Source organism: Meleagris gallopavo, chromosome 1 (genome assembly GCF_000146605.3).
Source record: "Meleagris gallopavo isolate NT-WF06-2002-E0010 breed Aviagen turkey brand Nicholas breeding stock chromosome 1, Turkey_5.1, whole genome shotgun sequence".
NCBI classification, from domain to species: Eukaryota; Metazoa; Chordata; class Aves; order Galliformes; family Phasianidae; genus Meleagris; species Meleagris gallopavo.
Window position 1 is genome coordinate 177,773,135 of NC_015011.2, and position 27,752 is coordinate 177,800,886.

Below are 27,752 nucleotides of genomic sequence, written 5' to 3' on the forward strand. Positions count from 1 at the left end.
AATCATTACAAAATTAAATGCCTTTTGTTTTTCTTCTTCCAGAAAGAAGGCTTTTTATTGCATTTTGCATTATTGTTCAAATTTAGGAATTACAGGTATACATTCAGCCTTGACTCATTTTTTACTGCAGTACTTCAGTAGTTTACATTTGGTTGAATCACACTATGCCCAAGAAAAACATTACTGCTGGTGGTGGAATAGCTCCATCTTCTGGAATAAAACTTATTTTCTTGTCAACCATCTTTATGTTTCCAACTTGGATCCATATTTAAAAATTACTTTAAGTTATAACTTAAATATCCACTGATGGAAAGTGAATCCTGGATAGAAAATGTGAGGATTTCACAATAATAGTATGATTTCTAATAAAATTCAGGAATTATTCGTTATTTTCTAACCAAATTGAAAATGTAGATCCATTTTGAGTATACCACACTAAAAACTGATCTTATCATTTAAGGAATAGCCATTATCTGATTCTGAGAACAACAATTTAGTTTCTGTTTAAGACTAAACAATCAACATGCTCACATTTAACTCTAGTTCTGATTCAGGATACTTTAATTTTCACATTAAAAATATGTCATTTTACAAAAGTATGTTTGTGTTTAAACACTGTCCTAAATAGGGAGAGATGTTCCCCGGGGGTTGGTACGGGGGCCTGTCCTGTTCGATATTTTTATTGATGACCTGAACAAGGACACTGAGCGCTCTGTCAGTAAGTTTGCAGATGCCACCAAGTTGGCTGGAAGCGTCGATCTGCCTAGGGGTAGGAAGGCCATACAGAGGGATTTGGACAGGCTGGATAGCTGGGCTGAGGCCAACGGAATGAAGTTCAACAAGATCAAGTGTCAGGTCCCGCACTTTGGCTACAACAACTGCAGGCAACGCTACAGTCTTGGGGCAGAGTGGCTGGAAGACTGCATAGAAGAAATGAATCTCTGGGTAATGGTCAGTGATCAGCTGAACATGAACCAGTAGTGTGTCCAGGTGGCCAACAAAGCCAACAGCATCCTGGCTTGCATCCGAAACAGTGCAGCCAGCAGGAGCAAGGAGGGGATCGTCCATCTGTACTCAGCTCTGGTGAGGCTACACCTCGAGTGCTGCGTTCAGTAGAGAAGGCTTGGCGGATACCTTAATGCTCTCTACAATTACCTGAAAGGTGGTTGTGGTGAGATGGGGGTCGGCCTCTTCTCCCATGCAACTAGCAGTAGGAGCAGAGGGAATGGCCTCAAGTTGTGCCAGGGGAGATTCAGGTGGGATGTTAGGAAATACTTCTCAGAAAGAGTGGTCAGGTGCTGGAATAGGCTGCCCAGGGAGGTGGTGGAGTCACCGACCCTGAAGGTGTTCGAAAGACATTCAGATGTTGTACTAAGGGATGTGGTTTAGTGGGGGATAGTGGTAACAGGTGGACAGTTTGACTGGATGATCTTTTCCAACCTTAGTGATTCTATGATTGAATCTCACACTGAAGTACTTTAAATCTGAACTATGGAAAATACAAGTGATCCTCTCTTTTCATAGCATTTGAATGAAAGATTAAAATAAATATTTCACATTAAGCACAATGCATTTTAGCAGGTAAATGGTTTCTGTACTTAAAACTTAACTTATGATCAAGTCAGGTGTTCAACTGGAGCAGGCAGAACAAAATGGTGATAGTGATTCCTTATTTAACTTATTCTGTGTTACGTGGGCACATTCTATGGCTGTTGCTTCAAAAATAAACAAACAAACACCAAAAAACACCCTTAAGTTCTTATTGCACTCACAAAGGGAAGAGTACTGAAGTCAGAAGTGATCTACTGAGTGTTTCCCTGTGCTACTTCTTGATTTCACAGGAAGGACAAAGCCACCAGAAAGAAATGAAAAATAAAAGATATACATCTCCATCTACTTTTGAAACACTGGTATATCTAAAGTCAATACATATTCATGGACATACAGGAATAGTAAAAATTTAAATGAACTTGCTTTACAAAACAAAGCAACCGAAGCTTTATTTCTCTGTATAGAAAGATGAGTATCCAAGTGCATTCTTCTTAAGCTAAGGAAAACGATAAAGTCATGCAGCCCTTGCAAGAAATCAGCCCTAAGGTGGTATGTGTACACACACACACATATATGCACATATATATATATATGCACATACATACACAGACAGAAAATTTCCCCCTTTCATAAATGATTCTTCTCAACACACTTGAAGTCAGTTAAGAAAGCAAAACTAATGACTACTTTTTGTAGGAGAATATTTTACCACATTTTTTTTTCAGAACAATAGTAAAATCATTGCATGAGCCACCACAATGCTTGCATCAGTTCAACAAAAGCAAGGAACAAAACTTGAGCAGATCTGGAAATCAGATTCCTTATGCAGAATAAGCACAATGAAAGGATACAGAACATATGAAAGGCATTTTCTTCAAAAATTTATCAGCGTTCTGCAACATCTTATGTGTCATATGGCTTTTGTATGGAGGCATTAGTTAAGAGAATTTTCCCAGCCATTGTCAAGTACTGACTGTATTTAAGTACAGCAACACAAGAACAAACAAGTTCAAATTTAGTATACCATATTACTTTATGTAATACAGCATCAAAATTCATTTTGCTAAGGCTACAAAGGACAGATTTACAGTGATATGAGGTACCAGCATTTATGGTCAGAAAAGACAGAAAAGAATTATATAGCATTGTCATCAGACATTTTTCTCTTTTTCTTTTTTCCCCCGCTTTTTCCTTTGGATTTTTTTTTTCTTTTGTCTCCCTTTTTTAAACAAAATACATGTCATGATGATCACATGCTTTAAGCTTATGTTCATTTATTTATATATGTATATATATATTATTTGTAGGGGCAATTGAGAGAGAGTCACAAATAAGGAAAGGACACTAAGGTTTTAATAAGGGCAACAAAAAAAAAAGTTTTCACCAGAATAGATTCACATTACAGTACACCAATATTGACAGCATTCTCTTTTGTCTATTTTTGGTACATAAGATGGAATCTCTCTACATAACCTTATAAGGCTTCAGTAACTAAAAAGTAAAAACCTATTAGTTTACAATTTATTTAAAAATTCTCAAAGACACAGCAAGTTCTAAACTTTAGTAGTGCTACCCATACACAACCATTCGGTTTAAGAACCCATTAAAAGAGAGTGTCCTTTCAAGGGAGCTTGCAACAGCAGAGTTGTGCAATATGGATGTCTCTTACTACGAGAAAAAAAATTACACATGGCACATTCTCATTCATATTTTGCAATGTAAAAAGTTACAAACATACCTAGTCAAATAAATAATAATAAAAAAAAAGAATCTGAAATGTGTTTGTTAGGTATCCTAGCATCACTACGCAGAATAATGGAAACTCACTCACAGACTATTTACAGTGTTAATACCCAGGTGAGGGTACACAATGCTACAAAACTCATAAAACAAAGGGTAAACTTGAAATGTTCTCCATAATAAAAGTCTAGCAGCATGACTATATCTAATGCTGTTTTTTTCTTGTCTGTTTTTGGAAGTTTGTTTTAATCTATGTCTTCATCCAGTTCATAATTGTCTTTTTCATAAATATCTTTTACTAAAAGAACCCGTACAAGCATATTTTCCAAAGTGTTGCGATCCAGTGAGGTGGAAGTGTACCAGACAGAACTATCTGAGGAGACAGAGCATTCTGGCTGCAAATAGAACATGTCCGTCCTCTGATTCAGATTCTGTGGGCTACAACGGAGAAAAATAAGGGGAATTAGGATAACAGTTTTACAGGATAAATTAATACATTAATATTTCTCGCATACTATGTTAACAAAACTCTACTTTTACCTTGACCTGCTACAAAATGAAGATTACTATGGAGAAATGCTATCTTGTTCATAGAGCTGTGCAGCCAGCCAGTCCTGCACCCTCAGGACTGCCCAAAGCAGATGCCTAGGTGTATGGGAACTGCTGAACCATCGCCTGAACCTCTGATTGATCACCTGAGGTGAGCAATGAGTCAGCCATGGGAACACAGGAGAAGGCAATTCACTTGTGCTGCTGGAAGGGGTGGAGCCTGGCTCTACCTCTCCTACACCCATTTAAGAGCTGACCACCAGTGGGAAAGGATCTCCTCTGGAGATCCCTCCTCTATAGAGTTTTGCAGTGAGCCCAGGACACAGGTAAGCTTTCGATCTGTTCTCTTTTTGTTATTATAATCTGGTTTGCCAAACTCTCTTGTTTATTTCATAATTATAGCATCTTTATATTCATTGACTATACACTAGGACTGAGCAAGAGTATATGAGACTGAAGGCTCTTCCAGTTTTGCAAAACTTTACAACTCTAGGACTTGCTAAAACAGAAAATATTTTCTGTTTCTGAAGACAGAGATTGGGCTTCCTTTGGAAATCAAGGACGGTAGTTCTGAGCTGCATGGAAGTGCAACAAGAAGCTAAACTCCCTCCTCCTCCTTTTATTTGAAGAGTTGGTCACTAAGTCTTAAAATTCCTTAATTCTCAATCCGTTATATCTTGCAGTTCATATACTTGCTAAATCCAACTCAGGCATATCTTCTAACCTACTAACAAATACTTTTATTTTGCCCATTTGGGCAAGAAAATATTTTTCAATCCTGCATACAGGTATTCACTCATGCTGTCTCTTCCATGAATACTGCGGACTTCAGAAATCAACTGTAAGTCATGTTACTTTGTTAAAACTATCAAGGTCATCTTCCCAGATTGGCAGATAAATACACAGGTGCTGCTTTTCACCCACTAGGGCAAATTTTGGTTTCTTCTGCTCTTACGTAAATCAGATTGTCAGATTAGAAGGCAGAATATGATGTCTTATTCTAATATTATTCTATAGTCTATAGAATATTATTCTAATAATAGTTAAACTATATTCAACTCCTTCCTACATTTTGGACAAGCCAGTATTTTTATAGGAACAACCAATGGTGTATTGCGTACAGCTGTGAATGAGAGGACTCTCACATTTCAGCTGCAACTGTCTACTGGTTGGCACATGTACTTCAAACAGCTGGCACTACCTCAAACTTTACAACAGTTCATATATACATACATTCATACATACAACACATTTCAAAATATTAAATACTTTAACAAAATTATTTCAAAGATGCAATGTACACATTGTAGAAGTGGAACCAGAAGAAACAGTCTGCTGCTCTAGGCAGCAGTAGTGACCAGCATCTGTAGGAAAGTGGGACTAGCTGACAAAATTTGCAATTTTTGACAGCTTCAAGGTAAAAATCAACTTATCTGCGCTATGTTTCAAACCCTAACAGGGTTCAAAATAAAAATTAATTTATGGTAAGCTGAAGTTATGGCAAATAGTGGTATGCATTTTGATACATTGGCTAAACACAGCCCTGTGAACAGCAAAAAATATGCAGCTATGCTTTCCATTTTGATACAGGAAATTGAGAACAGGGTTCAAGATTTCTGAAAAAAAATATCAGAAATTATTAGTTTCACAAACCCAAGGTCAAATCTCCCACTACCTTTACATTTTTGTTGCCCTTTTTTATATGTTTTAAAAAAACCTGCTACTTAAATACATCAGTTATATATTCTATTTGCACCCCAGGTCAATTCCTCTTCACTCAAAGTGACTCAGGGAACAGAGTAAGATATTACTTCCCAGTAAAGGTTGGATCTTATACTTCATTTGATCTATTGTGCTGCATACACAATGTAATTTTTCTTCTCTTGTACCACTTGCCTATGTTCTACTTACACTTACACAGATTAAATTCCACTAAAATCAGTTGATGCAATGGCTGCTCAATATTGACAAAAAGAATATTTAAAAATAATATTTCTCATGAAATCCTGTTCTCAAACACTTACAAAACATTCAGCTGCTAAATTATTTTTTTGCAAGATCTTCCTAAATTTTCTTCTTAATGTATTAATACATTGTTAAATGCATTCATCTCGAAACCAATAGGAAGGAAACAAGCTATTTCTAAATGCAGAGTTAATTATGATTATATTTTTTCTTCTGCAAAATACCTTTAGATATGTTATCAAATTGGTTACCTTAAAAGTATCTATTTTTCAAATTTGTTATGACTTAATATGAAGCAAATCTTTTTCATACAATCAGAGAATTAAGGTTGGGAAAAACTTCTAAGATCATCCAAGTCTAAGTGTTCACCAATCAGTAATATTGCCCACTAGACCATGACCCTAAGTACCATCTACCCTTTCCTTAAACACCTCCAGGGACAATGATGCCACCACCACCTGCCTGAGCAGCCTGTGCCAATGCCTCACCACTCTGAGAGAAAAAAAAAACGTTTCTAATATCCAACCTGAGCCTCCTCTTGTGCAACTTAACCTCCCGTAATATTCTGTTTCCCAGGAGAAGAGGCCAACCCCACCTTGCCCCAGCCTCCTTTCAGGCAGTTGTAGAGCATGATATGCCCTCCCCTGAGCCTCCTCTTCTCCACACAGAACGTTTCCCATTTCCTCAGCCACTCCCGCTAAGACTTGTGCTCCAGACCCTTCACAGCTTCGTTGCCACTCTTTGGACACATTCCAGGGACCAAATTTTCTCAACAAAACTCTTACTGGAGAGACACAGATGTCACAAACAAAATTCCAGTAGCAAAATCTACCAGATTCCTTGCTGGTAATTCTTAATTGGTAATTCTCTGCAGAATGCTTGGGAATTTTGTGTAAGAAATCATTCCCAGATAAAGCCCTTGACAGTACTCTGCTTCCACACTTTGTGCAGGTGTTGTCCAGTTACAAGACTGGAGATTACAGTGCTTTCATTTAAGAGATATTTTTTAGAAGAATTCAATATTTCCCTTTGCTTGAGCATATTTAATGCACCATCAAAACATTTCCTTTTTGTACCAGGTCTTCTCTAGAACTCTTCCTTTTTACCCAGTATCATACATACCTTTTAGACAGATAGCACTCAAACAGTTTCACAGGGCATCTAGTTGGATCAGATGTGTTTTCAATTTGTTCAAATACAGGTTCATCATCTTCATGTTTCCTTTTCCCAGTAGTAATTTTATCTTTAAGAAGAAAACCAACAACATCTAAGCCATAACAAAGTTACTTCACATTTTTCAGTAAATATCCCAAAGCAGACTGACTAAAATTCAACCTAAGCACTGCAACACAGTCATCACATCTACATTTATCTATGCACTGGAAACGTAACCCATAGCCACATCAGAGTCTCAGCGCGTAGCATGAAGACCAGAGGGCTGAAAGCGATCATTTAAAGCAGAGACACTGCATTCCCAACAATACACTCCCATTAAAGACCCAAGAGCCAAGAACTGAACTTTACGCAACAGCAGACCTCTGGCTCCTGGCAAGCTGCCCAGATGTCCCTCAGATGAGTGAAACGTGGATGTTCCTGCAATACTTATTTTGGAACTGTCATAGTACCTTCACTATCAGCTCTGCACAGGGAAGACACCTGATATCGAAGACAAGCTTTGCTTTCCATTGTTAGAGGATTTTTTTTCCACTGTCTAAAAACAGTGCCAAAAGAAAGTCTTAAGTGCTGTTCCACTGTTTTCAGACCAAAATACTTGGTGTTAAAGTAGAATAGAGTATTCAGAAGAGCAACTGGCGAATGTGATCCTAGCTGTTTGATCCTCCATAGATAATCCTCTTCCACTCGAGAGAATATTGATCCTTCAGAAAAAAATATCAGAGAAAGTATAATGGATTATCCCATAATCTGTCCAGATGTAATAGTAATAAAAGTTTCTGTTTGCTGTAAAATTTAGTAAAATGTTCTTGACAGAAGCCTGTCATATTTAATTATATGCCTATAACCCCTGAAAACCACCCTGTAAAGACACTGGACCCCACAGTTTCAGGAAAAAACAGACAACAGGAGATATGCAATTTCACAGATAACCTATTTCTTACATGCAATTCCCTCACATTATTACATAAAAGCAAATGTTCACGGGCCAATCTCTTAGTCCCTTCACAAAAAGCATATTTTTGAGTTTTCTTTATTCTGCTCAGGCAAGGCCTCTGCATAGGTACACCTTCTTTCTCACTGCTCATGGATATCTCACTTGGAAAGAACTTCCAGGCCATGTGGATGCCCGTAAACAGAATCCTCCTAAGCTATACAGATAAAAGACAATGTCAAGTAGAGAGAAGAAGTGCTGGTAAGGAAGAGCCCTCATTCACAAGTTTATGACAGAAATGGAAGAATGGATTCTGTTGTTTAGTGCCAAAATGGATTGGCTGGAAAAAATTTTCTAGTATACCACACTTCTGTTTTCTCTATGAATTGACAACACTCTTGAGCAAAATGTTCCAAGCAGACACTTCTCCCAGTCCAAGTAAGACTTAATAAGTTGCTCATCGGTCCAGCATTTACCTGGCTTACTCCCATTGGAGACTCAGTTGTGCAAAAATAAACTCAGCTCAGGCAAAATCAAGTAAAAAACCAGCCATTTCTGCTGATTTTCTCTCCTATTGAAGATCAGTAGTCAATTTAAAATAAACAGGTGGTGGCAAAAGTAACTCTTGCTGTGTGGATTACCAAGAAAAAATATTTATAGGTAATTGAACTCTTACATGAAATCTTTATGATGTTTAATCAATTACTACCACAACATATAAAATATTTCTATATAGCTACATGCTTAAGAAAATAAAGCTATTAGGAGATGAAAAACATACATGACCAAAAAGGAAATTACCATCTGGAAGTATGCTTGGTTGCCAACTTCTAAGGATTTTATTTAATTCTTGTTCAAATGTCTGGTAGATTGGATCAATAAATATGTTGTCTTTTCGATTACTTCCATATAAATACTATAGAAAAAAAGTAACAGACAACATTTAAACATCAGATTAGAACAATGTGCTACAGTGTTGTTTTTCAGCACAATCCTACTAAAAGCAGTATTTGAAGATACAATGAAATCCTGCTACTTACTGGAAAAGCTTTTAACTGCAATGCTGTAAATTTCTAACTAGATGTGAATCATAGATTAATTACAATCTAACAATTCTCTTTAAAATATTCCTGTATCCAACACTGTATCAGTGAATGAGGAGTCATTTAAATATAAATGTATATATTAATTTATCTTCTTCTACAGCTAGGTCATCAAAGAAAAGAAACATATAGCAAGAAACTGCCATTTATATGTGAAGACAAAAGCATCTGCAACAAGTCTGAACAAAAAACCCACTCCCATGTATTTGTAGTAATGACATCCAGCAGTGCAAGAAAAACGATAGGTTGATGTGAGGCACCTGCCTACTGTGCAGTCTATTTACCCTCACTCTCTTGACCTTACAGACAAACCTTCCCGAACCAGGAATTAATGGTGGAGGGCTACAATAGTATTTGATGTTATCCTCTCTGGAGACATTTCTAAGAAATGGAGGATTGGCTTCTTAACATTTCCACTTCAGTGTTATCTCTGAGTGAACAAGCCTGTTAGTGAGCACAATAAAAATGACAGACACAAGAAAACGTGCTCAGTTCTGGAAATGGCATCTATTTCTATCCACGTACTTGAAATAACATCACACAGCGCTCATTTTTACTGAACGGTTCAGCACATCTTGATTTTCCTATCTCTGCACTTCAGTTTTAAAAAGAGGAAAATTAATTAATACATTTCCAAGAAGCTTCCAGCACATCTTCACTGGGATGGGGAGCAGGCAGCACAGCTCCAAGCACATTCAAATACCTGATAAGCCCTACTGGCCTGAATTTTCCCAAATCACCCTCGTAATTAGACTCATTATTAAATTACACACTATTGTTTCATTAGCATTTTGCTGAGCATATGGAGGTATAGATTGTGGAGCAAAGGAAAAGGCAAGCAGCTGAAGAGGCTTCAACTCTCCCTCTCCCAGTGCACCCAGATCAATTTTCTTCCACTGCTGCAGACATGACAGACCCTCCCCCTCAATGCAATGTGCAAAAAATCAGCCTGTGCTGGAACAAAGAAGGAAGGCCACGATGCAGCAGGGCTGCCAGACAGGGTAACGCCTTGCTCTAGAGGAACCCTTTCCACTCAATGCTCACCTCATCATGCAACAACCTTTATTTTAGGCATGATATTTTTCAGGAATAGTACTTTGGGTTTACCAAAACCATTACTGAATCAATTCTGGCTGCAAGTGTAACAATTTCAGCTTCAAATGAACCTGAACTGAATATGGCTACTGGTTTCATTTGGGGACTATTTTGCTGAAAAAAGTTTTTTCGCGTGTTTCATTTAAGAAAAGTAATTATTGTACAAAGTCAGAAAGACAGCTTCGGGCTTGAAGGACTTCTGAGCACTTCCTCTGGGCTCTAAACCATGGCACATGCAGGAGGAAACACCTCAGCTTGAGCCAGGGCTTCACCACTGAGAGTGAGTGCAGTCTGATGCAGGAGAGAGCTCTTTTTCAAGTCCACATCTTCCACATTCCATTCCTTTGATTCCTTTGATTTCCTTCTATTTCTTTGACTTATTCATAAGTAAAATATCACTGGTCTTGGCATCATTTGATCTCTGAGCCCCTTTTGAGTTAAACAGAGCCAACACCCTTCATACAGCAACTGGCAATTTATCTCATTTTCAGGAGTACCTACATGGGAGCCGTCAGATGCTAAGAAAGGGTAGGAAAATACTGGAAGGCAATGAAGTTTTGTTGCATGTTGCAAAAACGACATCACATTTAGTGTACCACTATCTTGTTTCAATCTCTTTCCGAAGACACACAGTTTGCCTTTAGCACACAGGAGCTGGCTGCAACCCTTGACAGATCACATGCTTATATGTTTCTGCTCCTCATGCCTCTGTGAAATACAAACTCATCAGAACAGGGAAAATCTTCCTACCAGCCTGAATGCCAAGGCCATGAATGGGCCATCAACAGGCAATGAAATGAGGCCAGTAACACCACCTGAATTAAATACCAGACACTAAATACAAGCAATACTTAAAATAACATGAGTACAAAGTTCTTCCTTTAATGTTTCAGTGTTTGTGTGTGTGTGTTAAGGGTCCTTATATTTGCATAGTACCACACACACTGGTTCTGATGAAGCAAAAAATCAAATTTTATGTACCGTTAGTTTTCATGACAGACAAAATACACAGTGTCAAAGGCATGAAGAAAAAGGTGAAAAGAAAAAAAATGCTATTAGTTAACGTCCATTTCCTAAATACAGAGCTCTCTCTCTCTGTTTATCAGCTCACTAAGACTGTTTTCAGTTCCACAGAAAGGCACAGAGACAGTAGATCATGCGAGTGCAGTGGCAGAAAGCTAGCTGAATTGAAACATGCTTTGTAGCAATACTGACTAAAATGCCAATGGATGCTCACTTCTCATATTTCAACCATGTGGAAAAATAACAGCCACCTCCTTAATTTTGTATATTCTTAATACAGAAAAGTTATTGGAGGTACTGATTTCTTTTCAAAAAGATTTTCATTAAAAGCAGAGCAGTAGTTTGTGAACATCTGGCTTTCCACATCCCATGCATTTTTTTGTCTTTTAAACAAAATTTTCCATTTGTCAGTTCTGAATATGGTTTATTTTATCTATGACTTTCCTTATGTACCAAAAATTAAAACATCCGCTGCTTAAAAGATAAACTAAAGAAAAGCTTTTTAAAATATCTAATGTTACTGCCTTCACATGCATCTAAACTGACTCCCTTTTGCTTTGAAATATGAAAGAATTGCAATTTGAGGGAGCTGGGGAATGGAAGGCAACAAATACAGCACAGTTTCCTACATTCTGGAAAAGAAAACTGTCTGTCCCCAGTTTTCAGTAAAGTAAGACTCTCAAAACAACACTTTAAATAGCTTGTTTCCACTATCTGCTAAGTAACAGAGTTAGTAAAACCTTTACACCTCATTCCTCATTTCATTCTTCTCTTATGTCAGCAACCAAAATGAAGTAGAGCATGGAAAACATCATTACAGATTACAAATTCCTTCTTTTAACCCAATGACACGCTTAAAATTGTAACAGCATACCAGCTTATATTTCAGTTTTCAAAATGGGTCTGTAAAGTCATCTATTATATAGATTTCTACAATGTCATTTATATAGCAGCCTGAGTTTCAGACCATAGGAGATATTAACAATATCTCCTAGCCTCCTCTCAAACAAATTCGCATTATCTCCATTCTCCCACTGAAATAGATTACACCCAAATCAGCAGCTCCACTTCCCATCTCTACAGCCTCTACTAACCTCCTGAATCCCAAGACACAGATAATAGATGCTGTCAGGTGCATAGTTCTCTCCATTAGGCCTTCGAATTTCGTTGACAAAATGGGCCAACCCATAGTTTAACTCAGCTGAAGTATGTGATAATAGATCTTCCTTTAATTTCACAGACTTTGCTGTAAAATAAAGAAAAAATGCTACATTATACAACAGTATTGTTACACAGCGGGGGTGGGATGGGGTATTTTTGGACTGGAGTGGGGCAAACTGGTTTGACATCCTCTACACTAACCAATGAATGAGTTGAAATGTATGTAATAAGTAGTTCAAATGTTAGGTCTGCATTAAAATAAACAAGGCTACCAGAGTAAAGTCCAATTAACCAAACGCAGACCCACTGCAGAACTTGGATTCATGCACAGCTGAGGATGACACAGAGAAGGCAGTAGCCCAAGATACTGAAGTGAACAGAGTGGCAGAGGGAGACCTTCAGGAAAAATGCAGCTTCCAAAGATCCAACAGCATAACACAATGGTGCTAAGACACACGTGGGAGCTGAAGGAGATCAAGAGTAGCAGAGTCCCTCTTCTTCCCCTCAATGTAAATAACTCTACATACAGAGGAGCTTGGCAGAAAGAGTAGCAAACCCCACAGGAGTGGAAGCCACACTACGCCAGATCTCCAAAGCCACATAATGCCAGACTCTGATGAAGATCTCTTCATCCTACAAAAAGTAGGATGCCTCTCCCTCGCAATTTAGAAGCTCAGAAAAAGTGCAAACTCTGAGAAGAGTTAGGATACAAGGAAAATCAGGATGCAAACAAACAAAAAAATAGAAATAGTCATGAGAAGTCAGAAGAGCTAGAAAAGCTTTGTCCTGGCTTGCACTAGATATAAAAGTCCCAGTGTGTTGAGTAAAGAAAATTCTTTTAGGAAAAAAAGAGCGTTGCAACTCTGTGGTAAAATAATCCTTGTTATTGTGGGAACTAATTTCTAATGTTTATTAGAAATTCTAGCTCAAAATCAGACAAGATCAACAATTCTCACTACCAAATAAAAAAAAAGGATGCCAGATTTTTAGATATACTTACTTGATTTCAGTTCCTCTAATTCTGGAAGCTCTTCATCTAAATGCCGAGACTTTACCCAGTGCTTCCATGCATTCACACCATACGTGTATTTGAATGGAAAACTACATTCTGAGTTTTCAGAGCTATCATCATGTGATTGGTACTCTGACACTGCTCTCCTCTTCACTCCCTGCCATTGAAACAAAGTGCTTAATGCAACTTTAAGGCACATTCATTCTTAGAAGTTTTAGTATCAGCTTTGTGTCGTACACCAGGAACTCTGTATTTCCTGTTAGTTTTCATTCTAAATGAAAGAATACGGCTAATTTGTTTGCAATGTCTAAACTAAGATTTTTGACTAAAACTCTGGAGAAATTAGAGTCAAATTAAAAAGGACTTTTAAAAATATTTCATACAGCAGGTGCTATAGCTCCATTATAAGCTACAGTGACACCAACATTCTGCTATTTCCCTCTGAAATGAAACTGAGAGTTTTGTTCCGTGTAGAAAGTAGAGAAGCATAACTGAGAGCATAAGAAGTATATAAAACACAGTGGGTAAAATACTTGGGAATAGTTCTACCACTGTGTGTCTTCTATAGCAAAAATGGGATCAGAATTTAGAAACTGCACTCCTATTAAAGCTAACAGTTAACTGCAGCAGATACAGGACTTAACTATTTTAAGTATATCAATTTACAACAAGGAAGATTGGAAACCAGGTACTGGTAAGCAACTAAACATTTTAGAGCAATAAGAGAACTAAGAAAAACTGACATATTTTTGCCCACTTAAAATTTGTGAGATTTTAATAGCTTGATATCATTACCTTCTTTTTTGAACGAGGCCTTGGCTGCTCCTCATATTCTTCTCCAAAAACAGGAGGCAATAAAAACTCATTTTCTGTATCAAGCTCTTCAGTTGCTGAAAATACATTAAAAAAATAATTATTTTTAAACTCCTTTTAAATAATACTGGTTTGACAAAACAATTAATTATATCAGAGTGCATTAATATAAAGATTCTACACAAAAACACACAGATGAAATGTTAATTACAACTGGATTCTGGCAAGAGGGAATAAATGTATTTGTATCTTGAAGGTAAGGCAAAACCAGAGTGCTTTTTCTACATATGTTGCAAAGAATGCAGTGCTGAACATTTTCAAAAACCATCTCACATCACTAAGTCTGCATTTCTTCCCCCAGATCCTTACACAATTATTCCTGTCTGGGCAGGCTTTGATATGAAAATGTTTAAGTTATGGTGAAAATGTAAAGCCATGAATGAAAAAAATACAAAGTAGCTCAAGACAAGTACTTCGTTCATGGAACACCATCACTTGTATTCATTCTTTGTATTTTACACAGCAACTGTTCCTGTTTAAACATGTTGGAGCATCAACTCTTTCAGACAAACTGTTCTTCGTCCATATTTACAAAGGCAGAGGCCTAGCTTGTGACAGATGTTACAGAAATGTAGATAAACAGATAAATGCTATTTTGATATACTGCCATTTAATATTTCAGGCTTAGGATGAAGGACTATTACTTCAGACAACAAAGCAGAACAAAGAGATTTAATTCTCTGAGTTCTAAATTTAATTACTTTACTGAAGATACTTTACCTCTCACGTAACTATCAACGACTTCACTAAAAACAACTAAAAACAACACTCTTCTGAAGATTATTCCAATTTCATCACCTTGCTACTCAACACATCATTCGAAGTACTACCAAGTTTAAGGAGGAAAAATGGTCCGGATAAAATAGAACACATATGCAAAGATTTAAGAACTTAACCCCAGACTACTCACCGGTCTTTCTTTTGCTATCTAATATCAGAAGCACTTCAACAGAATTATCATACAATCACAGAACAGCTTGGGTTGGAAGAGACCTCAAAGATCATTTAGTTCCAACTCCTTGCCACAGGAAGGCACTACCATCAGGCCAGGTTGCCCAGGGCCCCATCCAACCCGGTCTTGAATACCTCAAGGATGGGACATCCACAACTTCTCAGCACCTTACCACTCTCTCAGTGAAAAATTTCCCACTGACATCTAATCTAAACCTGCCCTCCTTTAGTTTAAAATCATTTCCTCTTGTCCTATGCCTATCTAAAAAAACATTGATTTTCTCCCTGCTTATAAGCTTCCTTTAAGTACTGGAAGGCCACAATCTTTATAAACTAATATTGTTTACTATTCCACTTCAACTTCTTCCTTTTTTTTCCCCCACTTCTCATGTACCAAGTCCTGACTATGAAGAGGATTCACGAATACATATCTTGCTAGTAGTCAATCCTTTCTCCTAATCCCAAGAGACAACATTGAAATTAGATATGCAGCAAACTGAGCAACTCAGTCTGAGTGAGTAGTGTGGTTTTCTACAGCACAAGGAGATTTTCAACAGCAGATACAGAAGCTAACCAGGGAAGGTATGAGTTATCCACCTAAGAGAAGCTATGTCAAGAGAGGTTCTAACCATACCTGAGAATTTTTTTGGATCTCAGATTGATTAGGATACACTGAAAGGCAACAAAGACTATTTGCCTGCATTATGTAGAGAGCAGTAGAAACAGCCAAGAAGGGTTTCAAAGTAGGGATTTTCATGATATTTCAAATATTATCTTATTCAAATACGTCATATAATATCTATTTCATAGTATTTCACAATGTTTATTAAAATGACAGAAAAAATACCTCTTGGAAAGTCTATTTCAATATCGAGGTCAGGTTCGTATGGAACATCTGGCAAGCTTGTCTGTGCCTCCGTTTCGGAATTTAGTAGATTGGATTCAGCTATCACACCTGTAAATAAAATTAAATAAATTTAAAAGGAAAAATTCTTGTACTTTAACTAATGTGGAGTAGTAAAAAATGGGCAGATACAGAGAATTATAATCTTAGTGGTTCTAAAACTGCTTTTTCTGCTCATCACCATCCTTGTTTTTGTTGTTTTTAGGATATCAGATTTACTTCTTCAATCTAATTTCCCTAAACAAAAAAGATACTAGCTCATCTCTCCTTCATTAAGATGAATTTCAGCGTACAGAAAATCAAGTACCAGATAATCTGAATCACATCAACCAATCACGAAATACAAATTAGCTTGAAAAACGCAGCTATTTTTCTACATGATTTTGCCAGCAACAGAATGGACTTTTAAGTCTGTGAAACAGATCCTACAAAAGCAAACAAGGAAGGCAGGCTGATGAAAAACAAAAGCTTGACCTCATTACAACTTCTGGCAAGGATAGATTTCCTCAATTCTCTGAAAAAAGCAGGCATATAACTACTTCGACAATGTTGACAAGCAGAGTTGGGAAAGAGGGACAAATAGATGTGTGCACTGCAAAAACAGTTTTATAGGATACGCAGGATTTTTTAATCTTTGGCTGTAAAATTGTCCCAGAGAGAGTTCTCTCTTTTTAGGTGACCTTCTGGAATTAGAAAACTATTCCAACATCACCACCTCACTGATGTATAAGATAGTAATACATTAGCTGAAAGGGAATGACAAATGTAGACAAGGATTAATGAAGAGCCAGAGCAGCACTAGGTAATCTGGTTTTGTTGACCACAGTTCCACTTGTGAAATATATATTCCTCTAAGTTTTAGCAGCCCATGTGCAAAGTAAAATGTGCCCAATAAAGTATTACCACAAAGAGGCTAGGTCCCTGTTGTGCTCAGAGAAAGCTGTGTTCACACTTCTAAGACTCAGTACAGAAAACACTTCCCCTAAAGTTTTGACCGAGTTTCTGGAAGGAAGAGTGGTCTGGCTATGGCTTGTTTTGAGTTACACTCAGGAGAAAATGTGTGACAAGCAAGGAGTATGTTGCAGTTTTAAAAACAAAGCTATGGGTACAGCACATCTGAGTCACTCAGCAGACTTCAGAAAGTTTTCTGTATTTTAACTTTGCTAAAATGCTCTAAAATTACTTAAACAATTAGAATTTCAACTTAATGTAAGAGCTCAGTAATAGCACTGTTGTACAGAAAGAATCTTCCCTAACGTCTGAAAGTATTTCTTCCTATTCACACTCATCTCAGCACTCCAGAGAGCCAAAGACATGGTAACTAACTCACTGGTGGCATCAGAAACTTCTGCTTTTCCTTCATGTTCAGGCACCATCCCTGACAAGGTCAGCAGTTCCGTTTCCAGAGGATTTGAGGGAACTTTCCCCCTCAGGTCTTCTATTGCTGCAAAGATTTTCTCAGTGCTGTCCAGAGTAGTGGGCAAGAAAATGGGAACTGGCACCTGTGCAGACACAGAGGAGAGAATTAGAAAAAGAAATAACAGCTGCAACAAAGAGTCAACTGCAATCAATACAGGAACACTAACTCTACGCTCCTGTTCTAAAAGAGGGTTAAAACAAACTAACAACATAGCACTTCAATATGAGCTCAAAGAACTGATGACAGGTTAAATGATTCAGACCAGAAGGGAGAGCAGTAAAAGACACATAAGAAATACAACAAAATAAAGTGCGCATAGTAAAAGCAAAAAGGACTTTGGAGCTCTCCACCTCGATGTGACTGCAACACCAGACTAACAATCTGGACACATCAACATCCTGTCCTAGACTTGTTTATGAAATATGGAACTTCAGGAACTTAGGGTTTCTTTCTACTGTTTGGATAAGATTTGGTATGTAAAAGATAAAAAAAATCAACTTAAGAGTAATTTTCTCAGCGCAAGATTCTTTTCTTGTTTTTCTTCCTTTATCCTGCTCTGCCATCCCCCTCTAACACAGTTTACCCATTACAAACAAGAACAAACCTTCTTGTTTAATGCTTATACAGAAAACAAAAGCATCACCCAGAATTTTCCCTAACAAGTTCAGCAGCACGAGATTTTTACACTCAAAGAAGATAGAGGATAGATCCTAAAGAGCAATCAGGAAATTATGTGCCACTGTCAGATTTCTGATTCTAATTCAAAAAGCAGTGCAGTGGTATCCTTGCAGTCGTTCAGATGGAGCAGAACAGTCAGCAATACAAAAGCAGTCCCTTGCACGCATATGAATGGTCACCAGCATAAACATAAGGCTGAAGTTTCACTTACAGGAACAGGAATTGAAGTAGGAACAGGAACAGTTTGGCTATACATGTTCATAGGCACCGGGACGTAGATGGGTACAGGAATAGGCACTGGGACATACTCTTTTTTCCAATCATCTTCTATTAAAAGAAAAAAGGAAAAAGTAAACACTGCAGAAACTTAGGAATATTTTATACCTGCAGGTTAGGTGAAAAAGATCACTTATTTGCAATATCTTTCAATAAAGTAACAGTTAGAAAGAAGCCTGCAATGATGAAATTGGTGGTTCGAGCACAAGTCAGGAGTTACCTGTCTGACAGGATTTTGTCTGCATATGAGGTTTACAGTATGTGGCTTTTGTCATTGTCAAAGGCTTGCACAGAACAGCCTTGTTCTTCATCTCCCTGTTAGGGGTTGGGGAAGGTGGTGGTGCTGACCCCTGCAGACAAGCAAATAAGAGAATACGTTGTTGTTGCACTACACTGATTTCAACACAAAGTTTTTTAATTTAATGGATCAGTCGATACTCTCCATGCACAAGATACTAAAGAGGAAGCTCACAGCACTCAGCAGCACTATGTTTCTTTCTTTAATTGCAAGCTATTCTGCATTCTAGCAATGATCTGCCATTACCAGCAGTGTCACATAGCTGTGTTTGCTTAGTCTAGGCTAGCACTTCAATTCCTAGCATTCCAATTCACAACTTCTGCCACTTTTTTTTTTTCCTCAATTCCTTGTCTACATGAAAGTACAACTTAAACTATTTTATAATTTAACAATAACTTTAGCTGCACTATAAATAGCAAAACAAACTTTTGGCTCAAAGTCTGATCTCCTTAGGTAGGCCACGATCCAAAATCACCTACCAAAAAAACCCAGTATTTCTAAATAAAACATTGTTACACTCTTTACTATGCAAAGGATGAATGGCGAGCTCCCCCTGCTGCCTCCACAATAGCATCAACATACTTGAAAATAGCACATAACGCTCAAATGGTGTTCTTACAGTCAACAGGTAAAAATATTTTGCTCCAAATACATTTTTTGACCACCAGTACCAAGCCTGCCACTTTTATTTGATCATTAAGACTAGCCTCACATGTTCTCACACGGAAAGAATGTGAAGTCACAAGAATGGCAGGCAGCACACCTTCTAAAATGTGAACAAATAAAAACTATTTGTGATTCAGTTATCTGATGGCCCACCATTTTTTTTAAAGATATTAATATCATTGGAAGGTATTAAATCTGAAATACTGTTTTTAACATGATGGTGTAACATGCTATTAAATATGTCTCCAGTTACTCAAGCAATCTTATTTTGTGTTTAACATTATAAAATGCCACCAAAATACTTTCACTTAAGTCTAAGATTTAGCTTACAGCCTGTTTTCAGGTGAGACAAATTTTTCCACTGAGAAGTAGCAGCTATTGAGATCTTCTGTGTGAGAAAACAAAGCCAAGTTTTAACAAAAAACACTAAGCTTAATGTTCAAAATTATTACTAATAACGAGATTAGGAAGAAATTCTTTACTGTGGGGGTGGTGATGCACTGGAACAGGTTGCCCAGTGAGGTTGTGAATCCCTCTCCCTGGAGGCATTCAAGGCCAGGCTGGATGGGGCTGTGAGCAAGCTGGTCTACAGGGAGGTGTCTCTGCCTATAGCAGGGTGTTGGAACTAGATGATCTTAAAGGTCCCTTCCAACTCAAACCATTCTATAATTCTGTATTTATGACAAGCTGACAAAAACTGATGGACTCCAAAGGCAAGCTGCTGCCCCACTTAGCCCTCCTCCTGCAAGGAGCTCGCACTTCCCCTCTCAGCCACCAATCCGACCCTGCGCACCTGTATCTAACCGTTCTGCTCTCTGGAACTATAGTTCAAGAACTGAAGCTTTGTTTTCATCCTTTCAAAGCTGCAATACAACTTCATATTCCAACTGGCCAAGGAAATTCCCTTCCCTTTCTACACTCAATAAGCACATCTCATCAGTCTAAAGAAAGGAGATACACACATGGTTTGTGAACTAACTTCTAAGCAGTGGGTTCATGCAGACAGACAAAATACATGGCTGCTTTCTCCAAAAAATGTTGAAAAGAACATATGAACATTTAAAAAGTTAATTTCAGCTATTGATATATAAAGAGTAACAAAACCCAGTTATCAGTATCATTTTAAGATACTAATTTGTGGCATTTTTAATAGCATCACTTGAAGCCACCAGCAGCTCCATTTCAAATGCATCTAATTAGGTTATATACACATATAATATAGATGTACTTACTGTTATTTTTGTTCGGGGAGTTTGACAGCCCTGATCTAAAAATGCAAGAAAACATTTTTTTAGATTTCTTCTCCCTCTTTCAGTATCAGAACAAATGTCAACATGTATCACTGAGTACCATTAATTGAACAGTGCTGCTCAGCACTATCTGGCAGGTGAGAACTGAACTTAACACTTCGCACTCAGGCATACTTCTCACTACTCCAGCACTGATCCTTACACAAAGCCAAAAGTCAAATCAATGCTACAGTCAGCTGTAAGCAAAACTTGATTCAGAAGGCAAATACTAAAATATTCAAATATGAAAACAACCATACAAATAAGCCGTGATAATTAAATGAGAAGTTGATTTACTTGCATGCTAACATGTTATTTAGATTCCATATAAGCACACATTTTTCTCCCACCAGAAAACTAAAGGCACCTCTTGTCAACAAAACAAAAAAGCAACACATCGCCCATGCCTGGACACTTTCATTTTGTTTTATTTATAACTGCACTTATTTCCTTTTAATTCCAGGTGTGTATATCTGCTATCTGTGACCAAAATATGCTTTGAAGAGAAATGTTCCCACAGAGCAACTAATAACAAACTGGAGCACAATGAGAGTGGAAAACACTTGGCATTCCCATGACCAGAATGATGCATAACCTAAAGAGGTTTGCTTTCTATAAAAAGTCATCTTGAAAGAGTTCGATTACAGACAGCATTTCAACTCTCAAAAGAGCAACAAAATAAAGGTTAAGAAATACAGAGCAGATGAGTAAGTTATACCTTATGATCACATAAAAAGGGCGGTCTCTAACGCAAGCAAGTTTGTTACATCGAATAAATAACTGAAGCAGTTTTCAATCTTTGGTTTAAAACAAGTATTTTATTTCCGTTTAGCAGGCACAAAGCAGCACTTACCATATTGTAAGTTCTCCGGTCCTTTTTGGGTTGCCAGATTTGGTTCATTTTGCTGACAGTAGAAACGGAGCAAACAGTGCTGATCACAAAAGTGTTTCATTTCTCCACGCCACTGCACTTTCTCTCTGAGAGTTCCTTGTGACTTACAACAGTCACACCGTGCAGCCTTAATGCAAAAAAAAAAAAAAAAGATTTGGACATTTTAAGAAAAGACTTGTAAAAAAATTACATTTACTTTTTGAAAGCTTACGTTTTTAGAAGTACTAAAGCACTGTTACTGCTACACAGTTAATTCTCATTTGTGTAGGCCCTACAATATTTACACGACCCTCTAACCTGTGTAGACCAACACAGTCATCACTTCACTTTCAACTGTTTCCTGGGGCTTAATGCCTACAGTGAGTGTGCTGGTTCCACTTACACATTAAGTCCTTAAAAACTGTTCATTTCTATACGTTCAGAAGAAAATAAAATTGTACGCGATTGCTTTCATTAATTCCACTGAAACATTCTGCAAAACAGGAGCAGAAAGTAACTGAGATTCCTTCACGACTTGCTTGAACCCATGACACATGCTGTCTGTCCCCTTACCCCCCCCAGAGTTTTGTAGCTTTTTTTTTTTTGTTCTGCTTACGATTTAAACAGGATAGGACTAGAGGACTAGGACTAAGTAAGACTAGAGGGAATGGCCTCAAGTTGCTCCAGGGGAGTTTCAGGCTGGACGTTAGGAAATACTACTTTTCCGAAACTGTGTTCTTCTGCATTCCTAACTAAACACTGAAGAAATGTATGCTGCACCAGGCTGGAGGATAACTTCATGAGGCATCACTAATAAAGACATTTTTCTATTCAATTGGTTCTACTGAATTTAATCGGCCATGATATAATCTATCTGAACAGCACTAGCCCCATCTTCAGCAGGAAAGGGCTGTTTGCATTGCTCCTCCCCTTCGTATTTGCTTTCAACCTCCATCCCAAAGTGGTCTTTAAAACTAAGTGGAAAAAAATAAATGCTTTATGGATGCTTAGGAATCCAAAATAATTCAATCTAATAGTATAGCCAGGAGAGGAAGAGGGAAATTGTATGCAACACAAAACATTATTATGTAAAACCACAGACAACACTGGAGTTAGGCACATGGCTCTGATGGCTAAAAAAGTGGTCTAACTGTAGTTCTCTCAACTCCAAATGAGTGTCAACAGGCCAATAGCTTCACATTTAAAAACTAATTAAACCTGAATTCCTTCTCTGTACTTGACCAGTTCAGCCCCATTTCCTGGCAATGCGGGAAATTCAGATCTCAGTTGTCATTTTCAAATATTTAAAATGATAAAATGAGAGACTTGTTTCTAACAATATAAGAAGATTCAAGTATATTTCATTTATATATATATAAAATATACTTATTAATACATGTTTATTTGAAGGAAATATGTATGTTTTAATCTGTCTGGCAGCAATTCAAACAAATAAAGCAATTAAAGGTGCCACTGGAAGGGGAGGTGACACTTTTCCCTTTCTGTGGTGCAGGCACCAGCAGTAGTGCTCATGCACCTGCATGGTAGAAGGTCAGAGACCTGCAACACCCCATTCCTCCCTCACTTTGTTACATTTGTCACTTTGACTTTCTGCTGATGCTGAGCAGCAGCAGAATTTTGCAGCATAAGACGTTCTCAGAAGGACAAAAGAGCAAGTAAATTGCACTCATGGAAGTGAGAGTGTAAAGTGTTGCCAGAATATCCTAGGTTTATCAGTTAGGGAAATGGTGAATTTGCACCTTCAGTGCAAATGCATCTTTCCAAAGCCACCAAAAAGCTGAAATACTGGTGGGAAAAAATAAAATTATATAATTTACTTTAAAAAAAAAAAAAACATTTCAAGCCCATCGAACAGTAATCATTAAGAATGACTGCTGACCCACACATGGAAAAGTCCACTTATCCTGAACTGCTGCACACAGCTTCACTAACAAAGCACCACTTCTCTGTTCTCTCTGTCCTATGAAGAAAAAAAGGTGCTAAATAATGTAAAATGCAGGAACTACTTGTAGTTTGTAGCTACTAATTGTTTTCTCCCCCCTCCTTTGTTTGCTCTTTCATTCAAGTTTTTGAATAAGCCAATTACTGTCTCTCAGTGGCTGCAACTATGGTATTTAGCTTCAAGATGGCAAATCACCATTCCTTAGCAAGCCCAATATTCCTCAGTGAGGATACTTTAGTTCTCATCTCTACGTTTAGTATGCTAATTCTAAATATTTACATAATGATTTCTGTAGTCAATACTATGAACTTCTTCATGCACTGAAGTTTCCTATACTATTTGCTTACTCTGTCAACTTCTTCGACAATGAAATTACTGAAAGGAAAACTGAATTCAGGATGTTCTGCTCTTTTCCTTCTATACCCTTTCCATTTCTTTTCATTTAGAACACTGACAACTGTACGTGAACTGAAACTCCCAAAATGCCTACTTTCAAGACCTTCTTTCTGTGCTCTATCCACACTTAACGCCTTCTCCACTCATGTCTGGTTTTTGGTACAATTCTTTCCCGAGGTCTGACTTCAACAAGTTCAAATTACCAGCACCAATCTAAAAATGTATAAATCAACACTGTTTGCCCCAGAGTTGGTTCAAAATCTAACATCTTACATGTAGAGCTCTTTAATTCTTCAGTGACCCATTCCCAATGTTCTCCAGTGACATGGACTGACACTCATTTGACATTATCTTAGCTATCTATTTTGAGCTACTCTGGTTCAATCTACATTAAGCAAGAAGCAAGAGGTGCTTCCAGAGAGTGACTGACTATAAGAGAAAGGAGATCAAGTGATCTAAAAGCGTACCTCATTGAAATTGAGATGCCTAACTATACAATGGTTGAATTTGGACAGGAGGAATTCCACAAGGTTGTCTTGTTGCCTTTACCATTCAGATTAATACTGGCTGCACTATTTCCAATCTTACAACGGTTGCCCATTATGGTATCTGCAGCTCACTAGCTATAATAATTTCGCTTGTGCTCCCCACTTTCACATTTAGTCTCAGGTACAGACCTCTGACCTCTACTGAATATGCAATTATTACCAAACACATTCAAGTCCAATCACTATTCCACTGTAGACCTGAATGATTTACATTTGCACTTCAGCTGTGGTACTTTCAGCAAAACATAAATTTCACAACATAAACTACAAGAAACAGACTTCCGCAGTTCTCTGCATACAGAATATTCTTTTTCAAAGGTACTTTCAGTTCTCTAGTATGAGAAACAACAAATGATCAATATCACCATCAAACAGGCTAAAATATTTATACTGACATCTGAAAAATGACAGAAATTATCATCCTAACTACAGCATGCAATTTGAGTTTACAAGATTAGCTCCCATTGTGATTAGAGCTTCCGGAGGACACCAGAAGTTTTAATTCTATTCTTAGAAGTGCACTGTACGCCATACTACAGAAACTTCCTCAGAATTTGGCACCAACTGATAATTTCAGCTGTCGTTCACCGGATGGTGATGGTTGAACTCTTCTTCAACATTTCAATCACGCAATATTAAGTTGAAGATTACTTCTAGATAAGTCTGATGCGCTTCTACCACTGATAACTTTTTCTAGCCTTCTCTGATGAGAACTTTGTCGCTTAGGGAAGCTCTCACATAACTAATTAAATATTTTCAAAAGTTAAGATGTTTTACAGATAATTATGTGAGAAAAATGTGTCCAGAAAAAAAAAAATAGACAAAGAAGATGGAGACAAACACTTGTTTAATGAACACAGCGCTAATGTTAAAATATTACTAAGCTATTACTACTTATTTCTCTTCATGTACACATTTATTGCAACTCCAAAATAACACTAGACATTGCATAAATGAGACAAAGCTCATACACAGATATCTATTCTTTTAAGAAGTTAAGACAAAACAGCAAATGAAGTACAAGTTGAGGGAGGGATCTATATCTCATCTGTATTCCTGTATTTTAATCATTATTTACGTATGGTTAGGCAAGAATGTTCACTAACCATGTACTGAAAAACTCAGCATATCTGGAGTGACTGTTATAAAAGAGGTGAAAGTTACCCACAAGAATGTAATGGAAAAAAGGACAATTCTAGCAAAATACACATACCAAACCGATTACAGGTCTTCTTTGTGTAGTAAATTCCAAACTCTTATAATCAGAACTGAATTAGGCAAAGACTAAGAAGTATTTGGGAAAAAAAAATAAAAATTAACCAACAGTTCCACTAGCAAGCACAAAAACATGTAACACTTCAGTATCCTCTAGAGTACCAAAAGTTAACTGTGCTTAAATTACCTTTCCAGAGCACGTCTGATTTTCCTGTACCAAAGTACCAACAGCATTTCTAAAGCACACTTTAATGGGCCAATTAAATTACTGCTTTATCCCATAGATCTGAAGGATAATTTGAAGTGTTTTCAAAAATCTGAATCACAGTACAAACTTCCATATCAGTTTACAGCATATGAAACTAGTTGGGTACACTCAACCCCAGACTATTATTTGTTGAATCCCTAAGAGATCTCTAAAGCATACAACAGCTTTATTAGATTCTCTATTAGAAGGCACTTTTTAAGCAGGGTCAAATTTTATCCCAAACCTCAAGTTTTAAGGTGTACTGATTAAGTATTATTGCATGGAATGACATTTTAGTACGTCTAAGAACTTTGCAGCCAAGGTTTTCACCCTGTTTTTGCACATGAGAGAGAAGATTCTGGTCTTCAGTAGTTTTCTTTCAGGAATTCCTACAAGGACGCTATGTACATAACTCAAAATGAAGACTTTACAATGTTGGGTGGTAACACTTCTGGAACATGCCATTCCAAAGTATCAGATACGTCTTCAGACTCAGTTCTATCATGGTAGGTAGATCATCTTGAATTACAGGACTAGAATCTAGCCCTCTAACAATTCTAGCTTTTTATTGCCTTTCAGGCTGTGCCAAGAGTCTTGGTAAGGTGATGAATTTTGTATCGTTTCTTTTTGCTACTGCATCCACAAGTGTTGTTCTTGGCTTGATATTATCAGCGTAGCTTTCCAGGATGTTCACACCAGAGATCAAATATTTTATCCACGTTTCTAATCACAGGTTAAATCCAGTCCAATCTCACCCTTCTTTCTTTCAAAAAATAAAACAGAACACTACTTAATGTGAATTCTTTGCTGATTGTGCTTCACAAGGTAATTAAACGTCCAGAGATTTAGAAATAGGTGCCATCACATTTGACTTAAACTTTTATTAGAAATCCATTTGGCCTTGCTTTTCCCCTTGCCATCATTTCCACTGTGAAATAATGTAAAATCAAAGGCCCTGCAGTTCATACTGTGGTAGAAGGGAAAAGGCAAAAGTGGAAACAAAAACAGGAAGACGAAGAACCACCAACCTAGTTTATCATCACTCAACTCAAGTTATCATCCAGCTGCTACTAACATTGTTTTCAACATCCTGAATACACATTTAAATAACTTTGACAAGAAAAATATGGTATCAGTTGAGGGGGAAAAATTGTGACTGTAAAGTACATAGTAGATTTTTTTCTGTACAAGACTTCCTTGCCAAATGAATCAATAAATCAGATGGTAGAAACTCTGCTCTAAGTTCTAACAAAACTCAAATGATGAAATTAATACATCTGCTTTTTGTGTAGCAAATGCTTTGCTGAAGTAAGCCATACTTGCTGCACAAGCCTTGAGATATCCTCACATGTGCATATTTGATTATTTTATTTTATTTTTTTTAACCTTCGGAGCTCTTTTCAAAAATTCTGAGTTACTTGCCTTGTAGTACCAGTCCTGAAATTTTTTACAGCACTCTTCACTGCAGAAATCTCTCACTACACCATCAAGTTCCTTAGTTGCTCCCTTTTTGCACAGCTGTGAGCAGTAATTACAAGTAACACATCTCAGTCCTAACCGTCTTGCAAAGTCTTGTTTATATAGCAGCTTGCAGCCTGAAAACAGATTTTAAACATTAGGAACAAAGTAATTTTGACAGAGAGATATCACAGTTAAGAGTTAAATATTGAAAACAATGGCTAACAATTGGGGCTTTAGAAAAATTCAGGTTGCATAATACACTGTATTTCGAGACATTTTTACCTGAAGATCTTTCCTGCACAACTCTGGTTTCATGTGATATCTGCATCTCTCACAAAACACTATGCTCGAATCTATGCTTATCAAATTCCTGAATAAACAGTCAGAAAA

General features: G+C 37.3%; 1 protein-coding gene across 1 annotated transcript; it reads right to left on the bottom strand.

Annotated features, from left to right (window-relative positions):
* Positions 1 to 1,894: 1,894 nt before the first annotated feature.
* On the bottom strand, positions 1,895 to 27,509 carry ZMYM2 (zinc finger MYM-type containing 2; the record flags this gene model as incomplete). The annotated part of the gene is made up of 14 exons (XM_010729103.3): positions 1,895 to 3,729; positions 6,928 to 7,048; positions 7,431 to 7,682; positions 8,714 to 8,828; positions 12,228 to 12,379; positions 13,295 to 13,463; positions 14,102 to 14,196; positions 15,978 to 16,085; positions 17,365 to 17,536; positions 18,344 to 18,459; positions 18,629 to 18,758; positions 20,605 to 20,639; positions 21,515 to 21,680; positions 27,324 to 27,509. Coding segments are annotated over 14 exons (2,010 nt in total), but the record flags the coding sequence as incomplete, so codon positions are not given.
* Between the last annotated feature and the right edge of the window lie 243 nt (positions 27,510 to 27,752).